At 36.2% G+C, this 24,060-nt stretch overlaps 1 protein-coding gene across 2 annotated transcripts in view; it reads right to left on the bottom strand.

Moving 5' to 3' along the window:
- Nucleotides 1-23,822, bottom strand: part of RBBP6 (RB binding protein 6, ubiquitin ligase) — a 32,229-nt gene extending 8,407 nt beyond the window's left edge. For both annotated transcript variants that reach the window (XM_060031927.1, XM_060031928.1), the window contains exons 1-13: nucleotides 22,577-23,822; nucleotides 17,897-17,996; nucleotides 15,591-15,627; nucleotides 11,145-11,189; nucleotides 8,963-9,051; nucleotides 8,751-8,847; nucleotides 8,259-8,398; nucleotides 5,353-5,525; nucleotides 3,812-3,915; nucleotides 3,359-3,693; nucleotides 1,094-1,190; nucleotides 916-994; nucleotides 751-805 (exon numbers count right to left, since the gene is read on the bottom strand). In XM_060031927.1, the coding sequence (XP_059887910.1) occupies nucleotides 751-805; nucleotides 916-994; nucleotides 1,094-1,190; nucleotides 3,359-3,693; nucleotides 3,812-3,915; nucleotides 5,353-5,525; nucleotides 8,259-8,398; nucleotides 8,751-8,847; nucleotides 8,963-9,051; nucleotides 11,145-11,189; nucleotides 15,591-15,627; nucleotides 17,897-17,996; nucleotides 22,577-22,742 (1,517 nt within the window). In that variant the 5' untranslated portion in view covers nucleotides 22,743-23,822. The remainder of the gene's footprint in view (nucleotides 1-750; nucleotides 806-915; nucleotides 995-1,093; nucleotides 1,191-3,358; nucleotides 3,694-3,811; nucleotides 3,916-5,352; nucleotides 5,526-8,258; nucleotides 8,399-8,750; nucleotides 8,848-8,962; nucleotides 9,052-11,144; nucleotides 11,190-15,590; nucleotides 15,628-17,896; nucleotides 17,997-22,576) is intronic.
- Between the last annotated feature and the right edge of the window lie 238 nt (nucleotides 23,823-24,060).

The following is a 24,060-nucleotide window of genomic DNA, read 5'->3' as shown; positions in this document are numbered from 1 at the left end:
AAGTTTTAGAATATAAGCCAGTTTACATAAATATATGATCCCATTTATATAGGTCACATAAATAGAAATAATTATATAAAAACAATAAATAAATCTGATTTTTAATGCCATAGAACATCCTACAGAAGATCAAAGTTCTTAGTACTCCAGGGTAGAAAATCATACCCTAAAGAATTTTTTGTTTTTTCTTCTGGGAGACGGAAGGATTTATTACTTGCAGCAGTAAGGAGAACACCAGGGATCATTCACAAAGCAGTGTCTCCCACACCCTACAGATTTTAATACGCAATAAAATTTCATTAACATAGCTAGTCAAAATGAGAAATTTTGTGTTTGACAGACTTTAATCTTATTATGTGTTTATTTACTCAAATCAAAAACATCCAAATTAAAGAGGAAAGTTTAATCTACCAGCATAATAACTGACTCAGTATTTAAAATATTCTTTCAAGTAATTCTTATCTGTTCATTAACTGAGATTCTGCCAAGATCACCATTTGTTAAGCCATCAAAGTAAAAAGAATTTACATGAGTTTACATCTTATTATTATAGAAAAGAATTACTAATTTTTTAGGAAGAATTCTTCATATAGTCTTGAATTTGTGACATTTTACATAAAAACTGTGTTAACATGGCATATAAAAGAGGAGTTCACAGTAAAAGACACTCAGCACACACTGCTGAGATTGTAATTTCCATCATCCAGTTAGAAAGCAATCATCTGAAGATTATTTGAGACATATACTTACTGTTCCCAACCTGGTCGACCACCACCTGGACGAGCAGTGTTTATTCTTACTGGACCTTGGAAACAAAAATAAACAAAACCAATAAGTAAATATAAAATTACAGGTTAAATAAAGTTAAAATTATTTTTTAAGGAAAAAAGTTCAAACCAAAATGATTTTACTCACCAGTTGTGGGGATCAATTGTCCATGCAATAATGACTGTCCAAGCAAAGATGGGGTTCCAAGTACAGGCACCTGGTAACCCTTTAGGAAAAAACCAAAAAGGTATAGTTAAAAAAACAAAACAAAAAACTCTACTGTAATAATAATAAATCTCCAAATTTAAAAGCCAGTGAAACTTACCTTCTCTTCCATAAGGGCAGTAATTGCAATTGAAGAGGCTCCCTTTGAATGTTCAGATGCAAGTGCTGCAGCTGGCAGTATTTTATTATCAGAATCCCTAGATAATAATATAATTTACAATACATTAAAAAGTCACCAGAAATGGAGGATTAAAGTTACAAACTTCCAGTTATATAAGATAAATAAGTACTTGAGACATAATGTACAACATGATGACTATAGCTAACACAGCTGTATGGTATATAGGAAAGCTGTTAAGAGAGCATAGATCCTGAGTTCTCATCACAAGAGAAAAAAATTTTTTTTCCTTTTTATTGTATTTACACATGAGAAGACGGATGTTAGCTGAACCTACTGTGATAATTATTTCACAATATATGTAAGTCAAATCACTGTACTGTATGCCTTAAACTTATACAGTGATGTATGTCAATTATTTCTCGATAAAACTGGAAAAAAATAGGCAATATTTTCCATATTTTTGAAAAAAAATTCCATGTTACAAGGATGTGAGTCATATTTAAGAGGCCTCTAAAAGTTTGAAAAATAATAGACCTGAAGGAAATGTCTGCATTACACAAATATTCTTATTTCAGGAACACATAATCTGTGATAATAGGATTATAAAGTTTACTTCTGCATGTAATGAGTAAAAATTATCAAAGGAAAATAAAGAGTAAAAGTCACATCTTGTTACTGTTCATCCATCACACTTCCATTAAGATGAGTTACATCAAAGATGATGAAAACTTCTGGGGAAAGTAAGAGAGGACTGGACTTTTGAAGAGTTCTTCATATGTAAGTGAAATGTAAAATGAAGAAGCCTCCTTAAGAAGTACAATCGGGCTTCCCTGGTGGCGCAGTGGTTGGGGGTCCGCCTGCCGATGCAGGGGACGCGGGTTCGTGCCCTGGTCCGGGAGGATCCCGTGTGCCGCAGAGCGGCTGGGCCCGTGGGCCATGGCCGCTGGGCTTGTGCGCCCAGGGCCTGTGCTTCGCAATGGGAGGGGCTGCGGTGGTGAGGGGCCCGCGTACCGCAAAAAAAAAAGAGAAGTACAATCTATGATAGATATGATAGAAATTGGTTCAGTTTTAAGACTAGTAAAGCTAAAAAAAAAACAACTTGAGAGACAAAATAAATAAATAAAGGATTAAGAGTAAATTCTACTTCCACCTCTACCACTAAATCAAAGGGTAACCTTAGATAAGTCAATGAACTCTCTGGGCCTTATTCCCACTATTAATCAAATAAAAAGCTGAAATAGGTTAAGTGGGATTTAAAAAAAATTTTTATTTTATTCACGTATAGCTGATTTATAATGTTCTGTTAATTTCTGCTGTACAGCAAAATGATTCAGTTATACATATATATACATCCTTTTTCACATTCATTTCCATTATGGTTTATTACACGATATTGAATATACAGTTCCCTGTGCTATACAGCAGGACCTTGTTTATCCATCCTATATATAATACTTTGCAGGGATTTCTTAAATATACTTGTAAAGGTCCTACTCCTAAAGATTTTGTTTCTGGGAACAAACCCCTGGCATCTATTTTTTAAAAGCTGGTTGATTTTTTAAGCCTTTATGAGCCATTGGACTATAAAGGTCCCTTTCATTTCAGGAGTGGTAGGATTTAAATGAGTTTTCACTACTCTCCTACATAATTATGCTCCAAAACAATCATTTCTTGACCTCTCTACTTCTACCAGTATTTCATCCCCTCTTTCTCTATTTATCCAAATTGTTCTTAGTTCTGCTCAAATCTACTGTTTTCTAATAACACCATAAGAGGTGACCATAAGTGACCTCTCCCTCTTGTGAACTGCAGAGCTGACTGTCATGGGACATTATTCAACATTTAATGTGACTTGCTGGCAATGTATATAGTTTTTGACCTTGGGATGCTTAATAATTTGCAAATGAATCTCCTTCATTTGTCTGTTCCTCCAGTAAAACTTAGCCATTTCTTTCTTTCTTTTTTTTTTTTAAATTTGGCTGTATTGTGTGGCTTGTGGGATCTTAGCTCCCCAACCAGGGATCGAACCTGGGCCCCAGCTGTGCAAGTGCCAAGTCCTAGCCACTGGACTGCCAGTGAATTCCCAAAGACTAGGTCATTTCTTACAAGTCATCCACCTTACTGAGCACAGTGGGATGCAACAGACTGAAGGTCACTAAAACAACTGTTAAAGCAATATACAATAAAAAAAACTACATCACTCATCTCACTTGTTTCCTAACAGCGAGAAATACATAGACTTACCGAAAAGGTCCATCTGATTTTTCTGAGTGGACTGATATGGAGACTGTTGCAGTTATATCAGGTACAGGGGCTGGGGTAGAAGATGGATTTCCAGGCACAGGAGGGGCCAAGGAAGACTGATTAGAGGTTAATGAAGATATGGATGGAGCCGGGTGAGTTGATGATGTCACTGGAATCATCAGAGGATCTTGTTGTCTTGATATTGGAGACCTCATCAGAGGTTGTAGGTTCCGTTGAATGAGTGGTCTTGGAGGTGGTAGTTGGGGTGGGGGTGGAGGTAACTGTTTTCTTAGTCTTTTCGTATAACCAGTTTCATTTTTGAAGTTATTAACAGCCTACAGACACCAATCATAAAAATGCAGAAAAATGTAATGTAGTATTTACTCAAGTACGGTTAAATCAATTAAAAGATTTTTAAAAGTTTTTCATAAAAAGTGATACAAATATAGCTACCTGTCGTAAGAACTTATTGGCAATTAAAGCATCAGGAGAGACATCATTCTGATGACATGTTGGACATGTATGTTCATCTGATTCCAAGAGAGCTGTCCTTATACCTATGTATAAGATTTTAAATATTAACAAAAGCATAGTTAGGAACCCAGTTTTTACTGAATGAATTAAAAAGACAGTTTACATGTGTTCAGTCACATTACTGTTTTTCAAGCACACATCACTAACCATTTCTATTCTTAGATTAAGAAATTTAAAAGTAAAATTTCTCGCCTGATAGCACTCCTCTGCTCTAATCTCTCTCTATCTTAAAAACAGAAGTAATGGATATAAGCTAAACAAACATTTAAACTGAGAGAAAAGATGCTCTTTCCCAAATACTATTCTCTTTGTTTAGCTAGTAATCGGAATATTATAGGGAAAAAAAAAAGAAAAGAAATAGTCTACAAAGAGACAAAAACATTATATGGCTAATATAGGGCTTTTAAAAAAGCATCACTTGGGAATTCCCTGGTGGTCCAGTGGTTAGGACTCCGCACTTTCACTGCTGAGGGCCCGGGTTCAATCCCTGGTAGGGGAACTAAGATCCCACAAGGTATGTGGTGCTAAGAAAAAAAGCATCACTAGAAAAGGGCATTATAAATAACAGAAGCATTGTTCAGGCAAGGAAATCAGAGACATCTATAGCACAGCAGGTAAGAACCAACACTAAATTATAGATGCACTGACTATGCTTCAGTGTTGCAAAAAATCCAATCATAAGTGGTCTGTTAAATTCAAGACACACTCTGAAACAACTTTTAAGTGACCTCTTCTTGACTTTGGTCTTCACTGAAGAGGCCCCATAAAAAAGATTTGTATTCCAAAACTACCTTTATTTTGTGGCCGTGAGACCAGGGATCAAACCTGCGTCCCCTGCAGTAGAAGTGTGGAATCCTAACCACTGGACTGCCAGGGAAGTCCCCCCAAACCATCTTTAGAAATGATGAAGACCAGAGCAGGACTGAGCAATGAAATTTTCAGATGACGTAAGAAGGGACAAACTTAAGATAAGTGGCAGAAAAAAAATCAAGTGCTAATAGAATATAAATGATTCACAAGTAACCCCCTGGCAAATGTTGGGTAATATCTTTACAGAGTAGTTCTCAATCACACTTAAGAATTTTAGAATAAGCTATTTTTCACATTCCTAGAAAGGGACTTAGATATCATTTAAAAGTACTTCTGGAATATCTAAAGCCCAAAAGGCTTTTAAATTTCTGTATACCATTTAAAACACAGAGGAAATAAAAATCCTACATTTTATAAAACCTCAGTAAAGTCACCTTGATGAAGGTAAAGAATGTGGTCAATTCTAATATTTAAAAGGACAAGGAGGTGGTTGTTTTTTTTAAAAAAAGTAGCAACAAAAAGTTATTAAATGCTCATTGATTAATTTATCAATAATTCATATTATTAAAATATACAATATTGCTAACAGCCTTTCCAAGGAAATACACATACTCTAAATTATGTATTGTCAAAGATTCAACATTTCTTACATTCATCACAATAACTATTTCCACAGCATGGAATGACAACAGCATCAGTCATAATATCTTTGCAGATGAGACACAACAATTCATCTGGGATAGGATCATCTTCTTCTGAAGATGATGATGGTTCCTCTGGTAAAAAAGGTGGTTTTTCTTTTTTCCCAATTGCATATGCTTCTCTGTAAAAGAAAGTTTTAGTGTTTTAACATTGTTAAGGCGAAGTATTTCCAAAAAAATTTATATATTCTACTATACCATAATGGATACTTATAATTCAGTACAATGTCAAATCAGTTTATATAAGTGTGTACCTCCCAAAATAAGGGAGCAGTTATGAACATCCTCCCCTGAACAAAAAGATATAAAACAAAATCCTAAACAAGTATAACAAAAAAGAAAAAAAATGCTATGAAAGTGGCTAAAAGGATCTTCGAATCTGTAACTCTAAGAACTGAGAGCCAGAGAAGTAAAGCGACACAATCAGTGCCACAAAGTTATATTTATATGGGTGGCAGAGACGGGATTTGAGCTTAAGCTATGACAACACCCTAATCACTATTTTCTGTACTACCATGTTTCTTGGGGGAAAAAATTGTTTTTTCTTCCTCCATAGTCTAACAGTCCCCAAAACCTGTGAAGGTACTAATGTGAATACCACAATATGGGAAACTAAAATTGGAACTGACATTACACAATTAAGGGGGATAATTCAAGGGAAATATGTCACTAATCACACCAGTAATTAATAGCCAGAATTAGACTTCAAAACAGTGGTCTACTATACTTAACATTTTAAGAGAGATTAATCTATTTATAGTCAATTAAGAAATATTCATGACTTAGATATTAAAAATATGTGTAAAAAATTTAAAGGAACACCTCATTAGATATTTGGAGGTCCATTTTTCGTAGAAATGTACTTTGCAGAAATGTTGGGTATTAAATATATTAAAAATAAAAAACCAAAATATTCTATTCTCAGACTTATCACCAGTGCTTCCAACACCCTCATCTTGTAATCAGGCACATTTGTAAAACACAGGAATTCCTAGAGAAATCCTTTCTGTTTCATTCAGGAACAGAGTGTGTTCATCTCAAATGCTAAAATGAAAGAATCTCATCTGCACAGAGCAGGGTACCTTAGGTGTGTTATTTGTGTTGCAGTTGCTCCATAGACATCACCACGATTCCAGAAATATGTATCAATTTGCTTATGCCCCATTGTTCCCAATTTGTGAAAGAGGAGTCTCCCACTGCCCAAAAGAGAGAAAAGAAAAAAAAAAAAAAAGAGGAGAAGAGAGGATAGAAAAAGAAACAGAAGAAGAGTCTAAGTTGCTTATCAGTGGTGTTAGTGGAGAAGGTGAAAGTTTCATTTAAAATATTTGGGTTCCCATTTTCCCCAGTATTTGCTGTGTGTTTGGCACAAATGGGCTTCTGTATTTCAGTATTCAAAAGCAATGAAGTTAATTATTAGTAGGGGTTCACAGGTGATGTTAATTTTTCCAACACAAATTTCTATTTAAATACTTTAATATCTACATATTATATTAATATGTAGCCGTCTGCTCTTAAATTGTGTCTGTAAAAGTCATCAATTTCAACCTAAAGCTGTTTGGAATCATGTATGAAATGTCTGAATTAGAAACAGCGTAACAACAAATTGCTCTAAGATGAACCACAAAAACACAGGATGGTAGACTGATAAAAAATAGATGGGAGTGAAGTTGAGAAAGTGAGTAGGGCTGGGAGTTTAGGAAAACATTAATTCTTATCTGTGAACTACAACAATGTATTTACTCAAAAACAATGTATTTACCTACTCAAAAACACAATCTTTTTTCAGTATCATTCTGTAAGCATAGCCATTTTCATCATCCTTACCTGCTCACCACATCTGACAATATAGTATGAAGCTGAGGAGAACTGTTCTTAATATACATTTTGTCACTAAGAACATGGACATCTACTCTCTAAATTGATGTTTCTCAAGGTATGCCCTAAGGATCCCCTAAACTCATAATCTCCTCGAGGACTTGTTAAAAAATGCAGACTCAGAGTCTCATCATATAATCCCTGGGGGCGGGGCAGGGTACCTAGGTTATTTAACATACTTTTGTAAGAGATTCTTATGCACAATTAAGTTAGCGAACCATATTCCAAAGAACACTTAATATTGTGTTTTATATTGTGAGACTTTACAACTGTTGATGGTAATCAAAAATGTAATTAAATGTATTAATAAAAGCATATAAAATGGGAAGTTACCTAGTTGAACTATGCCTCTAGGTTTACTGTCTATTCATTTCATTAAAAATTGGCTCATAAAATAAAATCTGAAAACACATTAAAAATAAGCATTAAGGTATAGCTTATAGAGCTATAGCTGATCTGAACTAATGGTTTATAAAATAAACCACACTTCAGAATCTTAAGACTCACACAGTATATCCAAACTTATTCAAGATACCTCAGCATTTCCTTTAATCTTGGCACTTAAATTTGCCTTGATATCTTGCAGAACTTTTATTCTTAACCGTCCTGCTTCTCAGAAAGTTTAAGATACTTGTCTTGTTCTTTTAAAGGATGCAAACAGCATATAAGACTATGTGGGAGTATGTATGTGAATGAGGAAGAAAGCAGGGAATGACAGAAAAAGAAAAATTAGAAGATCACAAGGGAAGTGGCACTCACTGGCAGCAAAAAAACCCCAAATCCATTTTAAATTTGCTTTAAATGGAGCAGACTGCAGCCTCTCATTCTTAACACAGAAATGCAACATGTGGAGACTAAGTCTTGGTATACAACGTTCATAAGGAATCCAAGTAGCCAACTCACAAGCCCAAGATTAAATAAAACACTATCACCTGGACTGACTGTAGTCTCCATAGATCATACCTAATTTGAATACTTACGCATCTATAGTTGGTATTGCATATTTTCCAGTGTTGGTAAGCATTGCACCTTTCATGTTAGGATCTTTCACCTCCATCATAAAACTTCTGGGAATTCCAGTGCTCTTTTTAATCCTAGGACCAGATTCAAAGTTCTTATCCTATATGTATGGGAAAGGAGAGAGGAGGAAGAGAAAAAGCAGTTACCTTTATTTAATATTAGCTAACACGCAGTGCTATCATATATGATCTCATTTAATCCTCACAACAGCCATGTGAGGTAAGTACTATTATTACCTCCATTTCACAGAGAAGAAATAACAGGCTTGGAGAAATCAAGTAACTTGCTCACTCAGTGGCAGTGTCAAGATTTGAAGCCCAGCAGTTTGGCTCTAAAAGCTATGCTCATTTGCCGTTGTAATAGAGAAGGCAGTATTTACCAAGAAAAATAATATGGCTAAGAAAAGATTTTAAGAAAAATAAGGTGTATCATAGCTTCTACTTTGAACTTACCCCATTTGTTGGGCAATTCTTAATATAATGGCCAGGTTTACCACAACGGAAACAAGTATAAGATGGAGGTGGTGGACCTAGAGGTTTCTTCATGTAACTGAAAAGGGGAAAAAAAAATTACATGTACACAAAGACTTGAAAAAAATGCTTTTGATATGGGGGGGAGACCCCACCCCAAAGTACCTATTAGTATAAAGTATTTATGAACTTACTTGACTGGGTCGTATTCATGGCCAGATTGCGACATCATTGCTTTAATTTTATCTTCTTCAGAAGCATTGGCTTCAGCCAGATTGGCAGTCTGTTTAACAGGTAATTATTTGACACACACATTAGAAACACATTTAAGACCACACAGCCAAAGACAACACCACTCATCCTGTAAAGAGCAGTATCTAATCTTGCATAAAAACAGTTATTTACAAGTATAACCTAGAAGACGCACTGGGAGTTCATTAGGTCATTACATGATGTTTGGGTGTCTATGGTGCTGAAGAAAGTCTTTCTGGGGGCACTCAAACCTTAGACCCTGTTTGTACCTTACATTTAAGATTTGCATACTACTCTTCTAAGAGTTAAAAACTGAGATTAAGCTAGGAGAGAAACACTTGATGTTTTTAAGTCTTAAAAATAGTTCAAGTGTCACAGCATTAAGCATCAAATGTCAAGCATATAACTTGGAGGTAGGGTTGGGGGTAGAACAATTGAGCATATTATGCAGCAGATACTACAAGTCAGAAGGCTCTTTAGGTAGTGGTGTCAAATTTCAAACTAAGTGCAAAGCACATGCATTGAGCATTCAAATTTTAAATCCAACTCTCCAAAGATTTATGAACTTTAAGGTATTACATACAATAGTCTAGATATAAGCAGGGTCTAAGGGAGTGAGTCCTAATAACTTGAATCTTCAAGCATCTAGCACTCATATCAGCCATTCATTAGGTTTTAGCTTTACATTCATCCACAAAACAAGCAACCAGTTTTAACACTTTATTGTAATTTTATATACAAAGAATGCTTAACATTAACAGAGCTTAGAACAACAGCAACATTTACAGAAAACTGGATTACAGATGTTGAACAACTAATTTGTTTGAACCCAAACAGTAACTTACAGATAGTTTAAAAAAAAAAAAAAAAATCCCCCAAACCTCCAAAACTCCGCAACTGCTTCCCACAAAGAAACAATGGTAGGAATAGACCAAAACTCAAATATGGTCCTTACAGTACACATGAATTAAAACAGTGAACTATAAATTGCTAAAGATGTTAACTCTATGCTAAACCACTTTGCATTAAAAAATTATAGAGATTGGTTTTAGCCCACTTCATGTTTTAGAATCATCAACTTTAATGTTTACTTTTCCCACAACAGGAACTTAAAAAGCTGTATTTGTTACTAGGACATTTTGGGGGATACATTCTAGGGGATAAGGACAAAACCTATAACAAAGCCAAAGACAAGATAGGGACAGCACTAATGGAAAACTCATCTAACTCATTAACCTCGGTTGATAAATTTGGTTTTACATTTCTGATAGGGAAAAAATGATTTTCGGAAAACTGGAAAACTTCCTTCTTGGCCCTCAAAAATCTGCCTGATCTGTAATATTTTGCCTTTTTTCCCCTAAAGGCACAATTTGCAAACTAAGTCTATTGTTTTAAAAATTAATCCATCACTAGTGCTTTCCCAAACAAAAGGTACACATTGTTGAGCAGAAAATTGCAAGCAATCTTATCGCAAAACATGGCATATACAATGATTTCAGGAGGTAACAATTTTCCCCTCTGCCAAACATACACATTGGTATATTCCTGCAAACAACTTTATACATTTACACAATTCATGTAGTCTGTGTTCAAACAAATTAGGTTGTTTAAAACTTTTTCTAATGCAGACAGACTACAAGTCTATAGCATAAAGAAACAATTGTATCACATTTAAAATGTTGACCTTCAAGGGATCAATTCAAATATTCAAGAAATAACCACGCAATCGTCCGTGTAAAGGAAAGCTTCTATTTTGGCTGCGTAAAGTCCACATAATTTACAGCCAAAACCAGGGAATTCCTCCAGAAATTTGCTAGTTTCCAATGTATAATTAAACAAAATGTATGAGGGGAAAAAAGCGAGTAAGTGTAGCTTCATGTGTTTCTTCTGTCTTGAAGATGAACAATACTCCAACATTATGGTGAAGCTGATTTCAAAATACTCCCCCTATCTTCTCAAAACAGCAACTACTCTTTACAGGATAGTAATAGTACGTACAATGTGTCTGCAAAATATCTCCTCCCCCAACCCCTCTTAAAACACTGTTCCACATTAAACAACAACAAAAAAATACGATGTTAGAAAAAGATTTATATTTTCAAGAATATATATATATATATATACCTTCGTAAGCTGGGCCAGAGAAATAGATGCAGAAGAGTCATCAATCTGTTCACAAAAAATTAAACACACATTCAAGTTCCACACTGAAAACATCTGAAAGTGATCATTTAGTCCCTACTGCCACTTAATGTTCAAATACTGGGCATTTTTCTTAGACGTTTTCTAAAGAATGTTATCTTGTTTTAAAGCTGAAATGTAACTCACCCCACTTATCCTTCTCCACACATCCCACATAACAGTAAATAAAGGCTAACCGTTGATAGGGACTCAATTACAATGAGAAAACAGGGTAAAGAACACTATATCACATAGGAAACCTGTTCAGAGTGGTGGTTTAATACTAAGAAAGAGTCCCATGTCTATCAATGGTCTCTAAATTTGATAATGCTCAAGACAATGTACACTAGAAGAGAGAATAAGAAATCTTTCGAACTTTCCCATAATGCCATTACATAACACTGTAAAAACAAGCAGCTCTTTAAAGGCTCAGATAATTGCTTTAATAAAACAGGTTCCAGATAATTGCTACTTTTTCTTCTTTGAGTATGTACTGCTCAGTCTGAATAAGTTCATTTATTCTCCCATACAAAGAGTAACAATAGCTAATCTTGCCAAAGAAACCACAGCTTTATCAGGGCAAAGATGTTAAGCCAAATAAAGGGAAACAAAAGGTACCCCGGGGCAGGGCAAACAGAGCAGTTACAGAATGGACTTTAATATGCAGAGAAAAGAAAGTTAATTTAATCAAACAGAGCAAGTATTAAACATGGATATAAAAGGGCTTTAAAAAACATTTTTTTTCAAATGTGACATTTAAAACTTCTTATTGTTCCCCTGAATATGTTAATATCAGTTTAAAAAAAATGTTTATGTATGTGTGTATGCACACACCTTCAGCCTCTAACTCTAAAGATATGATTTCCCTACAAGTGTACCAAAATGAAAACATTATTAGCTTCCTATGCAGTAAGTGGGCCGCTTATTCGACATGTTATACATTTCTCATGCATTATTGGTCAGAACTCTTCTTTAAAATGGAGAGAATGTAACAAGTTGTCTGCATCAAAGAAAAAAAAGTGAGTCTTCATCATGTATTTTTCAGGTATTCCAGAGAACTAAGTATTAAAATAAAAGCAGCATGACTTAGAGCCCCAAACAGAAATGTAATCAGTTTCGATATGAAGTTCTTAGCCCAATGCCCACCACAGCAGTAATTCAATAAATAGAAACAAAACTGATGTTGACTAAATTTAAAATACATCTTATAAATATCTTAAGAGTTTTAAATGTTAGTTTGATGGATATTATTACTGGGATGTTTATTTAAACAAAAGGTTCTTAGCTCCACTTCGAGGGACTACAGAGTCCATAATGCACTAATCCCACATACATTCCTAGCCATATAACCCACCAGTGGGTTCTCACTCTCGTGCAGCTTTGAAGTGTTCTTTCCTTAAAGAACGAGTATCTCAGGAGGTAAATTTAAAAAAGAAAAATTGAAAGAACACATAAATAGACTATTTTTATCCAGAACAAATTCTGACCTATTCAATCTATTTTGAAGAGGGTAATATTTTATTGATATATCAACCAGGAATTACCTGAATTTTAAGAAACAAGGACTGAACAAACTGCTGTCAATCCATGAAATTAATAGCCTTTAAAAATAGCCTATTACTGTCTAGAATATGCATACTGATCATTTCCTTAGAAAGAAAGCAATCAGTTATATCACTCTTTTTTATTGTTGGAACTAAAAAACTAACATTTTTTTGTTCTTCCCACTCCTAAGATATAGCTGTCTTTTTGTTATTATGCTGGGCTTTCCTATCGTTTCTTTTAGATTTCTGCCAACTTGTTATTATTAGTATATATTTATCTGGTTAAAAGTGGTTTCAGATATTCAACAGCATCTAAATCACTTTTTTCCACCAAATAATCCCTATAACACTTTAATACCTTATAATTCACAAGTCAAATTTACCACAAATTTAGAAAGGCATCCAATTGTTTTCTACATATAGCAAGGTACTAAGAAATAAGTGTAAAATGCTGACAAGAAATGCTTTAGAAACTAGGAATTTATACGTACTAAACATCAATAAATACAGTAACTTTCAGATTTTAAAAAAAACCCTACTTAAAAAAAATAGTCTCCAAAAACACTGATTAATGCACACTATAGACATCAAAATTAACCCACATTCTCACATCTAATTTGTGGTCTTGCATCTGGAAGCAAGAATCTGAAATCTTTTATGCCAACTATATTTGCTTGAAATTAAAGGATCTTACAAAATGTAAGCAGGAAGAACCCGCAGCTTTGGAGTACCAACATAGAAGGATGACTACAAACAAAAGTTGTGGAATATAGATAGAAACAGTCATCCTTGATTAGAGCTGGCTTAAATTATCAAAAGTGTACATACATTTACTAATTAGAATTTAAAAATCTGGTTTAGTGATTCTGTCTTAATTGGCTTTTGTGAATTTGCACAATGCACGTAAGTCTCCTAAGATGGGCACTAATTACACTTTATGAATATATTCTCTCAAATCTTAAATGTCAGCAAGTGTACCCCAAGCAAATAAATGATGGGGATATTAAGTTACTTAATATCTCCATTTAAAATTATTCTACCTAAAAATCAAAGTCAGTTTTAAAGTTATTTTTTAAAAAAAGAAGAAAGAAAAGAGAAACCTAAATAAGCATAAAATAAACTGCTTCTTGTAAGTGTAATACAGACATGCCAGGGAACACACAAGGCTAAAAGAACGTTAACTTTATTTATGAACATGTGATCTGTGTTCATACACATGCTAATAAACAAAAAGGAAATAATTGTTTTCAAGAAATAAAACTTCATCTGAATTAGTTTAAATACTATATAAAATGTACTTTATACAAAATGTGTTACATTAACTACTACAGTCACCAGTATAGTCAATCTGATTTGTGCTAGCATTTGGATACATAAAAATCAGTTTTAAACCAATCACCAGCAAAACAGAAACTGTGGACAGTCTTTACAGCATTACGCTTTAACCCCCCCCCAAAAAACCCATATACCCCAAAGAGGGGAAAAAAAAAACCCAAAACACTAAGAGTTGTGATTTTTGAATCACTATATTTAGTTCCATGAGAACTAAAGGCCATATACTTTATAGAGAACAAGTCCAAAGTTCAGATATTCTATGTTATCATGTTTAAGATCCAATGATCCAAGGTTAGTGAAATGCCTGATACACAATTAAAAGATCAGTAGCATTTTAAAAGGATAAAGTTGAAACAGCAAGCAATACCCTTAAATTCTACGTGAAGATTTCAGACATCTTGTATTGTGTACAAATCAAGCCTGAGCAGTCAAATGTTTAGAGCACCATCAAGTTTACAGAACCCAATTACTACAGATCTCTGTTCTGAAATGGATGTTTCACCCCACAACTTAGGAATGCTGCTACCTTTCACTTAAAAGCTCGAAGTCAAAATGGTGTCATACTTAAGGTTAAGATGTTACCCTGGTTAAGGGGAGTTACCTTTAATAAGCTACAGCTTTCAGCTGGCTTACAATTAATGCAGCATTTTAATATCTTATGAGAAACAGGAAATATTTTAATTTGGACAACTGAGCAGACTAGAGAAGTAGAAGACCTCTGTTAAAACTTGAGAACGGTGTACTCAATTGTATAAAATCATCAAAATCATCGACGAGACACTGATATACTTGTAGGGGGCCCAATTCCAGGTTTCACTTTACAGTACAGATATAAACAAAGAATAGGAGCTCAAAATTGCCAAATAAAGCAAAAGTAAATACTAAAAGCTGCATCAATGGTCTCTGGAAAGCTCTTTTCTATGACGTGTCTGAAACTGGAGAAAGAATCAAACCTTAAATATATGCTTTGGATGTTGCTAATGCATTTTTCAAAGCCATCAATCAGGCAGAAAAAAAACCAAAAACCAAAAAAAACCAAAAACCAAAAAAAGAAAAACTAAGTGATACAACGTGAAAATGGCAAAATATACACTCCAAACATTTTTTATTGCAAGAAACAAAAAGCACACAACAGCCTGTACATACATACAAAATACTAACTATAGACAGACAGATGTAGAACATGTTACCATGTTCATTAGTGTAAAACCTACATGATCTAAAAAAAGATCATACATTAACTGTACAACACAGCGTCATACAGGAAGAATGCTATCATATTTAATATGAAACAGTGTTTTTTGGGCACAAACTACCCATTTCTACAAAATAAAGTGTGCAAGTTATGCCACATATATCCATATTCAACTGAGCTGTAATCAAATACATTTTATTTACAATATGTACTATGATCAGTTGGATATTAAGTTCTAAAATGATTTACTTCACTGCTACATTATAAAGGTAAAAGCAATGTGTAGAAAAAGTGTGAGATTGTGTTTTTACATACTGCTTTTGAAGTTCCCATCACTGGTTCAGTTCGACTTCTAAAACGACAAAAAGAAAATCAGCATTAGCTCTCTGTGAGTAGCTATTAATGAATTTTTGTGATAAAAACATCTCTATAATCACACATTTTTAGGAACACAATTTTTCCTTGGCATAAAGATTTTAAAACAGCCAATTTCAGAAGTAATAAACACATTACCTTGATTAATCTTTACTATCTTTGAACAGTTTAAGATGCATTTCTGGTTTTAAAAAAAAAAATCCATACTGGGGAATTCTAGAATAGATGTGTATCTTGCCACTTATACAATAAATGTTTTCTGAAAGGTAGTATGAGTTTTTTGTTATTTAAGAAACTTTGTCGTTATTTCTTAATAGATTGAACAATAATATTATTCCTCAGTTTCTTAATAGGTACAGACGTTAACTTTCATACATCGGATTTCCTTAAAGCAAGACCACTGTTGTTAACATTTTTTAATTTGGATCCCTGAGAAACTGCTGTGCTCCAAAAACTAAATTTGAAATCCAGAAAGGTTGGCAGTTTAATTTTTTAAAAAAGTCTCAAGACAATGACCAAAGACTAAATAAGAATTCTAAGTTCCAAAAAAATCAACAGTCTGACAGAGTATTTTGGTTAAAAGAATAAGTTAAATAAGTTGGTTATGGAGAACTGAACAAACTGATTTTTAAAATACACACAAATAAGCTCAAGGAGAAATTCCTTTAAAAGTCCACACAGAAAAGGGGACAAGAGTCAAGTTGCTAAAATACAGCCTTTAAAGGCTTAGTTTTAGTTTTAAGTTTACACTATCCTGACTACAAAGAAATGTCAGACAGCGTATGAATGGAGTTTCTAAATCTGTGCATGATTTGGAAGTCCTGAGATAAAAATGAAGTTTTAATTTACTAGTATTTGGTCAACAAATTCAAAGGCACTTCACGAGGCAAGTACATTACAAAGGAAATCATATACACAGTGAATTCACATTTAATTCTTTAAGGGGCAACTATTTTCCCTAGTATTGATACTTTGAACAATTCTCTCCTCAAAGTCTCTGAATATCAAAAAAATCTACTGAAATCGAATGCTTGCTATTTTTAAAAAGCACTTGGTAAATTAAGGAATAACTTCACACTAGATTCTACGAATTAATTCTTCTCTTACCATGTCTCAAAATTATGTAAAGTAAAAGGCACATAGTTCACTTGATATTTATAGGAAGAATAAAAGTATTCAGCTTTTTAAGTTGTTGCTATACAGAAGACATTACACAAAAGAACCTCCAAACATTAACGTATGGAATATAACTTTACACTAAACTAATGAGAATATTCTTAGAAAACTTGTCCACATGAGGTAAAGCTCCAGGAAATGACTATTTTCCCTCAATTCCAAGAACACATTCCATTTCCTAGGACTGGCAAATTCCAGAATGTTTCATTGACCAAAAGCAGAATTTGCCAGAATTTCAAGTAAGGTAAAAATCTCTACGCTTTAAATAGCTCAAGTTGCTACCCTTTTCACATATTTTAATTGTTATCACCATTGAAATTTCAAGAAAGCAGAGAAAGTTAGATATAAAGTTTTAATCCTGCCCCTTTAGTGCATTTCTTAAGCTCTAGATCACTCCTAGGATATTACCACATTCTTACTCCAATAAAGGGCATTTACCATGTGCCAGGCACTATTTAATTCCTACAACTCCCTGGAGTTAAATACTCATATCCCTATTTTATTTTGAGGAATCTGAGTCACGAACTTTAGGTAACTTACCCAAATACAACTTCACACAACTGGTGGGAAGTAGTAAATGGAGTCAAACCTAAGCCTGATTCCAGTGTCTGTGGTTGCTTCCCAACAAAAGCCCCGTACTGATTAGGAACAAATGTTAGCATTACTGAATACTCTTGATGCTGACAAAACATTTAGGACAGATCTCTTAAGACACTTAATATACATTTCTGTAGTGAAAAAATGGTAGGGGGAAAAAGTATACAGGCAAACAAAAACCAAAGAAGGGTTCAGAAATATTTATTCACTAATTTGAACATCATTTTCTTGTCTTTGTAAATATTACCTATACAGAGCAAAAAATCTTTCTAATTAGCTCTTACTCCTAACTAGAGGTTAAGTTAGCTGGGGGAAGAAATCAGGAAAAAACAAACTCATCCTCACAATTTTAAGGATTAAGAAGACATACTTATCAGGGTAAAGTAATGAGTTCAGTTCTAAAATATACTTGTTCTTTCTCACAAAAAAAGTCTATTTTGAGAACTTAAACATGGGATTTAATAAATACTTACATAACGTATGTCTTGCTTGTAGATTTAACACCTCCAATAGGAATTCTTCTAACAATCACAGATGAATTCTTAGGAATTAGAGCATTATCATCAGTATATTCTGTAAATAAAAAGATAAAGATTTGAATTTCTATTTGGGATTTGGATAATTCATAGTCCTCAAGAAATAGAAAACTTCAACCAGACATATATGTTACGGGAAATGATCTTAAATATAAAGGAGCATTAGTAACTACATGCTCCTTACATCTAGATTACTGAAATTGTCAGAACAAATATCCAAGGCCATAAGGGGTTTCTCTTAAAAGGACACCCAATAGTATCAGCAGGTTCTTGGCTCTGGCACCTCTACTTTTGTGGAACCCCAAATCTCAGTAAGACTAAGTCATTCTCTATTTAGCCAGTAATGCAGAACATCTGAACTACATGAGAAAAAGCTGTTATTTAGAATGCAAACATTCTATCTCTCCTAGGCCCTAAACACAGTATTACTGGGGAAGACACAGTAAAAAATTAAAATATGACACATTTCAAATACAGAATAAAGGGCTTTGTAATAAAGAATGAAAAGTGGATGCAACTTTGGATAGTATGTTGATTCAAGGAAGGCCCCTCTGAGGAACTGACATGTGAGACTAAGAAGCCAGCAAGATGTGCAAAAACACCAGACAAAGAATGTTTCAGATAGAGGGAAAAGCATGTGAAAAAATGACACAAAAAGGCCAGAAGAGCTGATGAAAATGAAAGAATGAATTGAAATACAAGTAGAAAGGTACACATTATATATACTGCTTCATATCTTGTTTCTAAGTACAACAGGAAGCCACTGAAGGATTTTAAATAAAAATGATGATAATTTTAAAAACAATATTAAAAACAAAGATAACTCTGGTATCTAAGTGGAGAATGAACCTGCATGGGAACAAGAATAGAAACAGGCTGACTAATATGAAGATTGCTGTGTAGTTTAGGTAAGAGAGAATAATGATCTGTTCTGGAATGTGACAGAGAAATCAAGAGTCAGAGTGTCTTGAGGTAGAACGAAGGCTTTCGGATGGATGCGGGGGCAGAGATGAAGGTGAAAGAGGAATCAGGTATGAATTCCTGGGTTCCTGGCTTAAGCAACTGGATGAACAAGGATGTCACTTTCTCAGAAGACAAACAGGGAGGAAGAATTTTTCTACTCTTTGGACTATTGCTTGCAATACTTTCCTAAGAACGAAATTAAAAAAGAAGCCGGACCAATGAATTCAACTATGGTTAAAAAAAAAAAAAAAGATTTGCTATGAAAGGAATTTGTAAAATTACCAAAAAGAAAAATAATCCACTACAGGGAGACAGATGTAAAAATGTACCCATCTCCCTTAATCATATAATCAGTTATCAGGGTTCACTCTTTTAAGATTACTGAGTTTACCTGATTCACTAATGTTACTCAGCACCTAGGGGCTGACTACCACTGTTCTAATTATTTTAAGTTTATCACATATGTAAGCATTTTAAGCTTTTATATATGTATCAGCCCTATTATTTTTAATCACACTATTACTATTTCCTGTTATAAACTGAAGTGTTCAGGAAAGGGCTCTTTTCAGTATATTTCAGGTAGTAAGCTGTATCTTCACAAGTATCCAATTAGAGTGATGCAATTTCCTAGATTTCGCATACCAATGTAAGACTACAATCATTACCTTTTGGATAGTTCAGGATAGTCCCAAATTCCAAGCAAGATCTGAGTAAGAAAAACTGGGAGCAGGGGAGGTGGGGTATCTTTAAAAAATTCTGGAACCAAAACTTGGTGTCAAACACAGGATAGCTAAGCTTCTACCTATGTAACAACCCTCAAAAGAGTTCACTGTGGGAACAAATAGCAAATATGTTCATGAGCTCTCCAATCCAACTTATTCATTTGATCAACACAGTGCTCTGTCAAGCTTGAAGTCTGGTGCCCTGATGCCACATGCTTTCTAATTGACCTTTTAAAGTATCTGAGTTACACTGATGATTTCTTACCCTTTAAATACCTCCTTAATAAGTAGTCTGTTAACTTCAAAAGACCCTTTCTATGCAACACTGTCATTTCAGATCCAAAACATGAAGACTATGGATGAAATGAAAAACAAGATGAATTTAAGAAATGGAGAAACAGTCTTGAAAATACTTCATCCTCAGCTTCCAAATCTTTCACACTAAGTTCAGGATAAAGGTTGTTTTGTTGTGTGTGTGTGTGGTTTTTTTGGAGGGGGATTGCAAATAAGCAGAAAATTAGGAAAACAAGTTTATTCAGGAAAAACATTAAAAAAGATAATTTGAGATTCATTTTGAAATACAGTCTAGAAATAAAGAAGAATTCTTAAATCTAAAACATGAAATTCTGATCCAAGCATTTTAGTCTAATTAAGATGTAAGAGTCCTAAACATGGACAGATTTCCAAAACTGTAAGGAATGTTTTATAGAAACATGATAGAAATATTAATTCAAACAAACGAAAGTGATCCAGTTTGGCATTCTTTCCTAGGCAATCTCCTAACTAGGAAGCTATATTTATTCCGTCCTCTTTAATTCACTGGATGGTGCTAAAACCAAGTGGCATTCTTACTCAGCTACCTTGTGACACTGGATGCTATTTCTCATAAAACTCATTAAGCGCCTAGATATCTTTTTCTCTCCTAATTTGAGGACTGCATAAGATGCAAATTTTCTCTTCTCTTAACCAATCTAATAGCAAAGCTTTCTCCAATAATGACAGTTCACAAATACATAAAAAATATGCTGCTGGGCAAAGCACTTCCCTGCTTTCAGCGTTTGTAAAAATAACGTATCATATAATTTCCTGGCTTAGAAAAAAACACAACACATGACAAAACTCTTAAATTCATGGACAAGAATTCCATCAACAATAATTTACTCCAGTTTAACAAAGTTGTTATCAATTATTAGGTGGAAAAGATGGACAAAGTCTAGCCTTAAATGATTAAATCCTGTTATACTCCAGTAAAATATGAAATTGCGTAGTATGTGATTAAAATTGCCTTAATATTCTCTAATATCATTTATATTTTCTTTCCTCTCATTCTTTAAGTATCACTAACATATAAAGATGGCCTAAAATTCGTGTAAATCCATCTGTTCTGTTAAGCGTGACTATAATGCTTAAGGGATGCTTTTGTGGCCTTAAAGAATATCTTCTTTAAGGTATTTTCTTGAATAATATTTTTAAAAGCTGTTTCTCAACTGTTCATGATCCCCAGTAATTTTCCCACGTAATTACAATTACTAAAGCCTCACATGAAGTGTCCCTTAGGTCTGATACACTGAAAAAAGTTGGGGGGGGGGGAAGTGGAGACTATTCTTTCACGTGTTATCAAGTGAGTATATAAAGTTCTTCTTCTTGAGTATTTTTGAGTTGTGATATGCCAGTAGTAGTTTCTTAACATAACACAATTAGTTATGTCTGGATGTACTGATAAATGGAAAACAGCTCTTGTACATGACAAGAGTTACTCTACCTACCAAACTATATGCTAGATGTGGGCCCCCCACCCCAAATTTCAACTAAAAGAACCCATGTTCCACCTTAAGCCAAATGTAGTGATCAATGAAATACCCTAACTAGCACTTCACTTTACTTCTCATCCCATCAGTAAAACTCAAAAGACTGACCTACTAAAAACTACACATCAGCATTACAGTAATGCGAAAAAGAAACCAAAACAAGCTCAAAGCCAGAACCTGAAAAGGCCATTTTGTCTCATTCTCATACCTATGCTACATTCTCAATATTGTATAAACTGCTTTTAAAAAGGAGAAAGAACTTAAAGATTCCAATGAGTGGCTTCTATAAATAAGCTACTCATATGGTAGCAGCCGACTATTTTTCAGTATCCTAGTATCAACATAATCATGTAAAGTCTAGCAATTACTATTCAAAAAAAAAGAAACACCTGTACTTTTGATCTTTACGAAATTGCTGAAGTTTGAGAGTAATGTGATGAACTAAGAGTTCAACTACCTAATTACTGCATTACTAATTCTGGAATTTACACACAAGACAAAAGTGGTCACACCGGAATATACCACGTTCCAAAAGCAATTCCAACATTAAAGACTGGCTGGATTAAATCCTCTAAAACATTAAAGTGAGGATCTTTCACCACAACGCAGGCAACTCCAAAATTTAAAACTAACTAAATAAATCAGGAGAGGGAGAAGAGAACATAGAATTTGCCATTAAACCCCCAAACGTGGTTAGGTTAGAAAGGTAGAAAAGTATCTCTAGTGCTGCTTTAACTAATAAGCAGCCTGGCTTATGCGCTCCTCTCCTCCTTCTGAAGAAAAACAGGTTAGAAAACGCCCCAGGGCAAGCACTCAGAGAACCTGGACGACACCCCCATCCTGTGCCACGGAAATCCTCGTTTTAAAAAATCATTTGGGAGGAATCATCAGACTTTGCACGACTGGGGATCAGCCTGTTCCAGATGATCCAAGTACGTAGAAATCAAATAAGTCAAACTCCAGGGCCGACTGCTGCAACCCTTGGCTATCAATGAAAGTCGTCCGCAAAGTGTTTGAACGAACAGTCCCACAAGAGACATCATGGCGGTTAGTCTCCTGCCAGGCACCTCGCCACCAGCATCTCTCTTCCACCAGCGAGGATCTGGAGCCCCTGTGGCTCTTACCTTCTTTCGTCTGCGCGTTGGTGATCTGCAGGTCGCAGTCGGCAGCTTTCAGCTTCTCTCTCCCCATAATCTGCTTCTTTAAATCGCAGAGGGAGATATGGAGCCCATCAAAGGTGACGGTATCATAGTTGAGTTTAGAGGAAAATTTATAATGCACACAGGACATGGTGCCAAAGGATTCCTAAGGTTCAGCGAGGAGACGTGGACACGCTCAATGTATGTATATTTATAAACTTAAGAGCAAAATATGTACACACACAGAACACTCAAGAGACACCGAAGGACCCTAAGGCCTCAGATTAAATAACCCCCCCAGCCACAAGCGGGGGTTCGTAAAAACAATAATCCAGAACACCCCCCCCCCCCGGATATTCAAAATCGCTTCATGTGGGAGGAGGAGGACGAGGACGGGGCAGGGGGCAAGCGAGAATCCGCCAACGGGCACAATGTCACCCCGCTGGGTTCCCCTCGCTCATGCTAAGGGCCGGCAGGAGACGGGGGCAGGCGGTGCAGTCAGTAGCGGTCAGTCCACACGTTAAAGTCCGAGCGACCCCGCGGGGTCAGGGGTCCATAGCGCGGCCGCACCTCCCGGTTGGTCTCTCTCTCCGTGGACGGGGGTGACCCAGGCCCCGGGAGAAGGTTGAGGGGAGAGGGCCTAGGCCCGGAGTCCACGAGCGGCCTCTCGCCTCCTCCTGGCTTCCGGACGACCGGCGTCGGCTGCCCCAGGCCCAGGCCCCCACCACACACAGACCCCTTTCGCCTGCTCCCCGGAGGCCACGGGCGGCCCCGCGGCCTAGGCCGAAACGCGCGGTCGGCGGAGGAGAGGCCTTCCCGCAGGCCGCCCCCAGCTCCGCCTCCCCCCCGCCGCCGCCGCCGCCGCCAACGCCGCCTCAGACACAAAGCCGGTACTAGGCCTCGGCTAGGCCTTGCAGCGCCTCCTCACCACCCCGGGCCCCAGCCAGCGGCCGGGGGGCTTCGGCTGACCCTGGCGACACCGCCGAGGCTCCCCGACGCTTCCTCTCGCCGAGTGCTCCGCGCTTCTCTCGCCTTTCGCTTCCGTCGCCTTTCGGCCCAGTACCGAAAGATTGGGCCCGGAAACCGCCGGGCAACGGCGAGGGCTCCGCCGGCTCCCTTTTTGTTTTGCCCCCCCTGCCGCTCTCGGGTTCTCGCCAGGTGCCGGCGACACCTCCAAGCCAACCACTATGGCGGACGCGGCCTGGCTTCGGACGAGCGCCCCACTCCGGGGTCTCTTAAGCAGGGATTGCACGGGCGGTGCGCGCGGGGCGGGCCTGACGTGCGCGCATAGGCGGGACGAAGGGCGGGGCCTGCGGCGTCACAAAGCGCACCGGCCCGCCCACGTGACCCCGTGCTTTGTGACTCCCGAGCGCGTAACCTAAACCATCCGGGAGAACGGAAGAAACCATCTGCCTCAAAGGGCGGGGGGGAACCACCGATTCCTCTCCCCAGTTTAAATAAGCATTATG

Source organism: Delphinus delphis, chromosome 15, assembly GCF_949987515.2.
Source record: "Delphinus delphis chromosome 15, mDelDel1.2, whole genome shotgun sequence".
Taxonomy (NCBI): Eukaryota; Metazoa; Chordata; class Mammalia; order Artiodactyla; family Delphinidae; genus Delphinus; species Delphinus delphis.
Note: the sequence above shows the minus strand (reverse complement) of the source record. Positions and strands in the feature narration are given on the sequence as shown.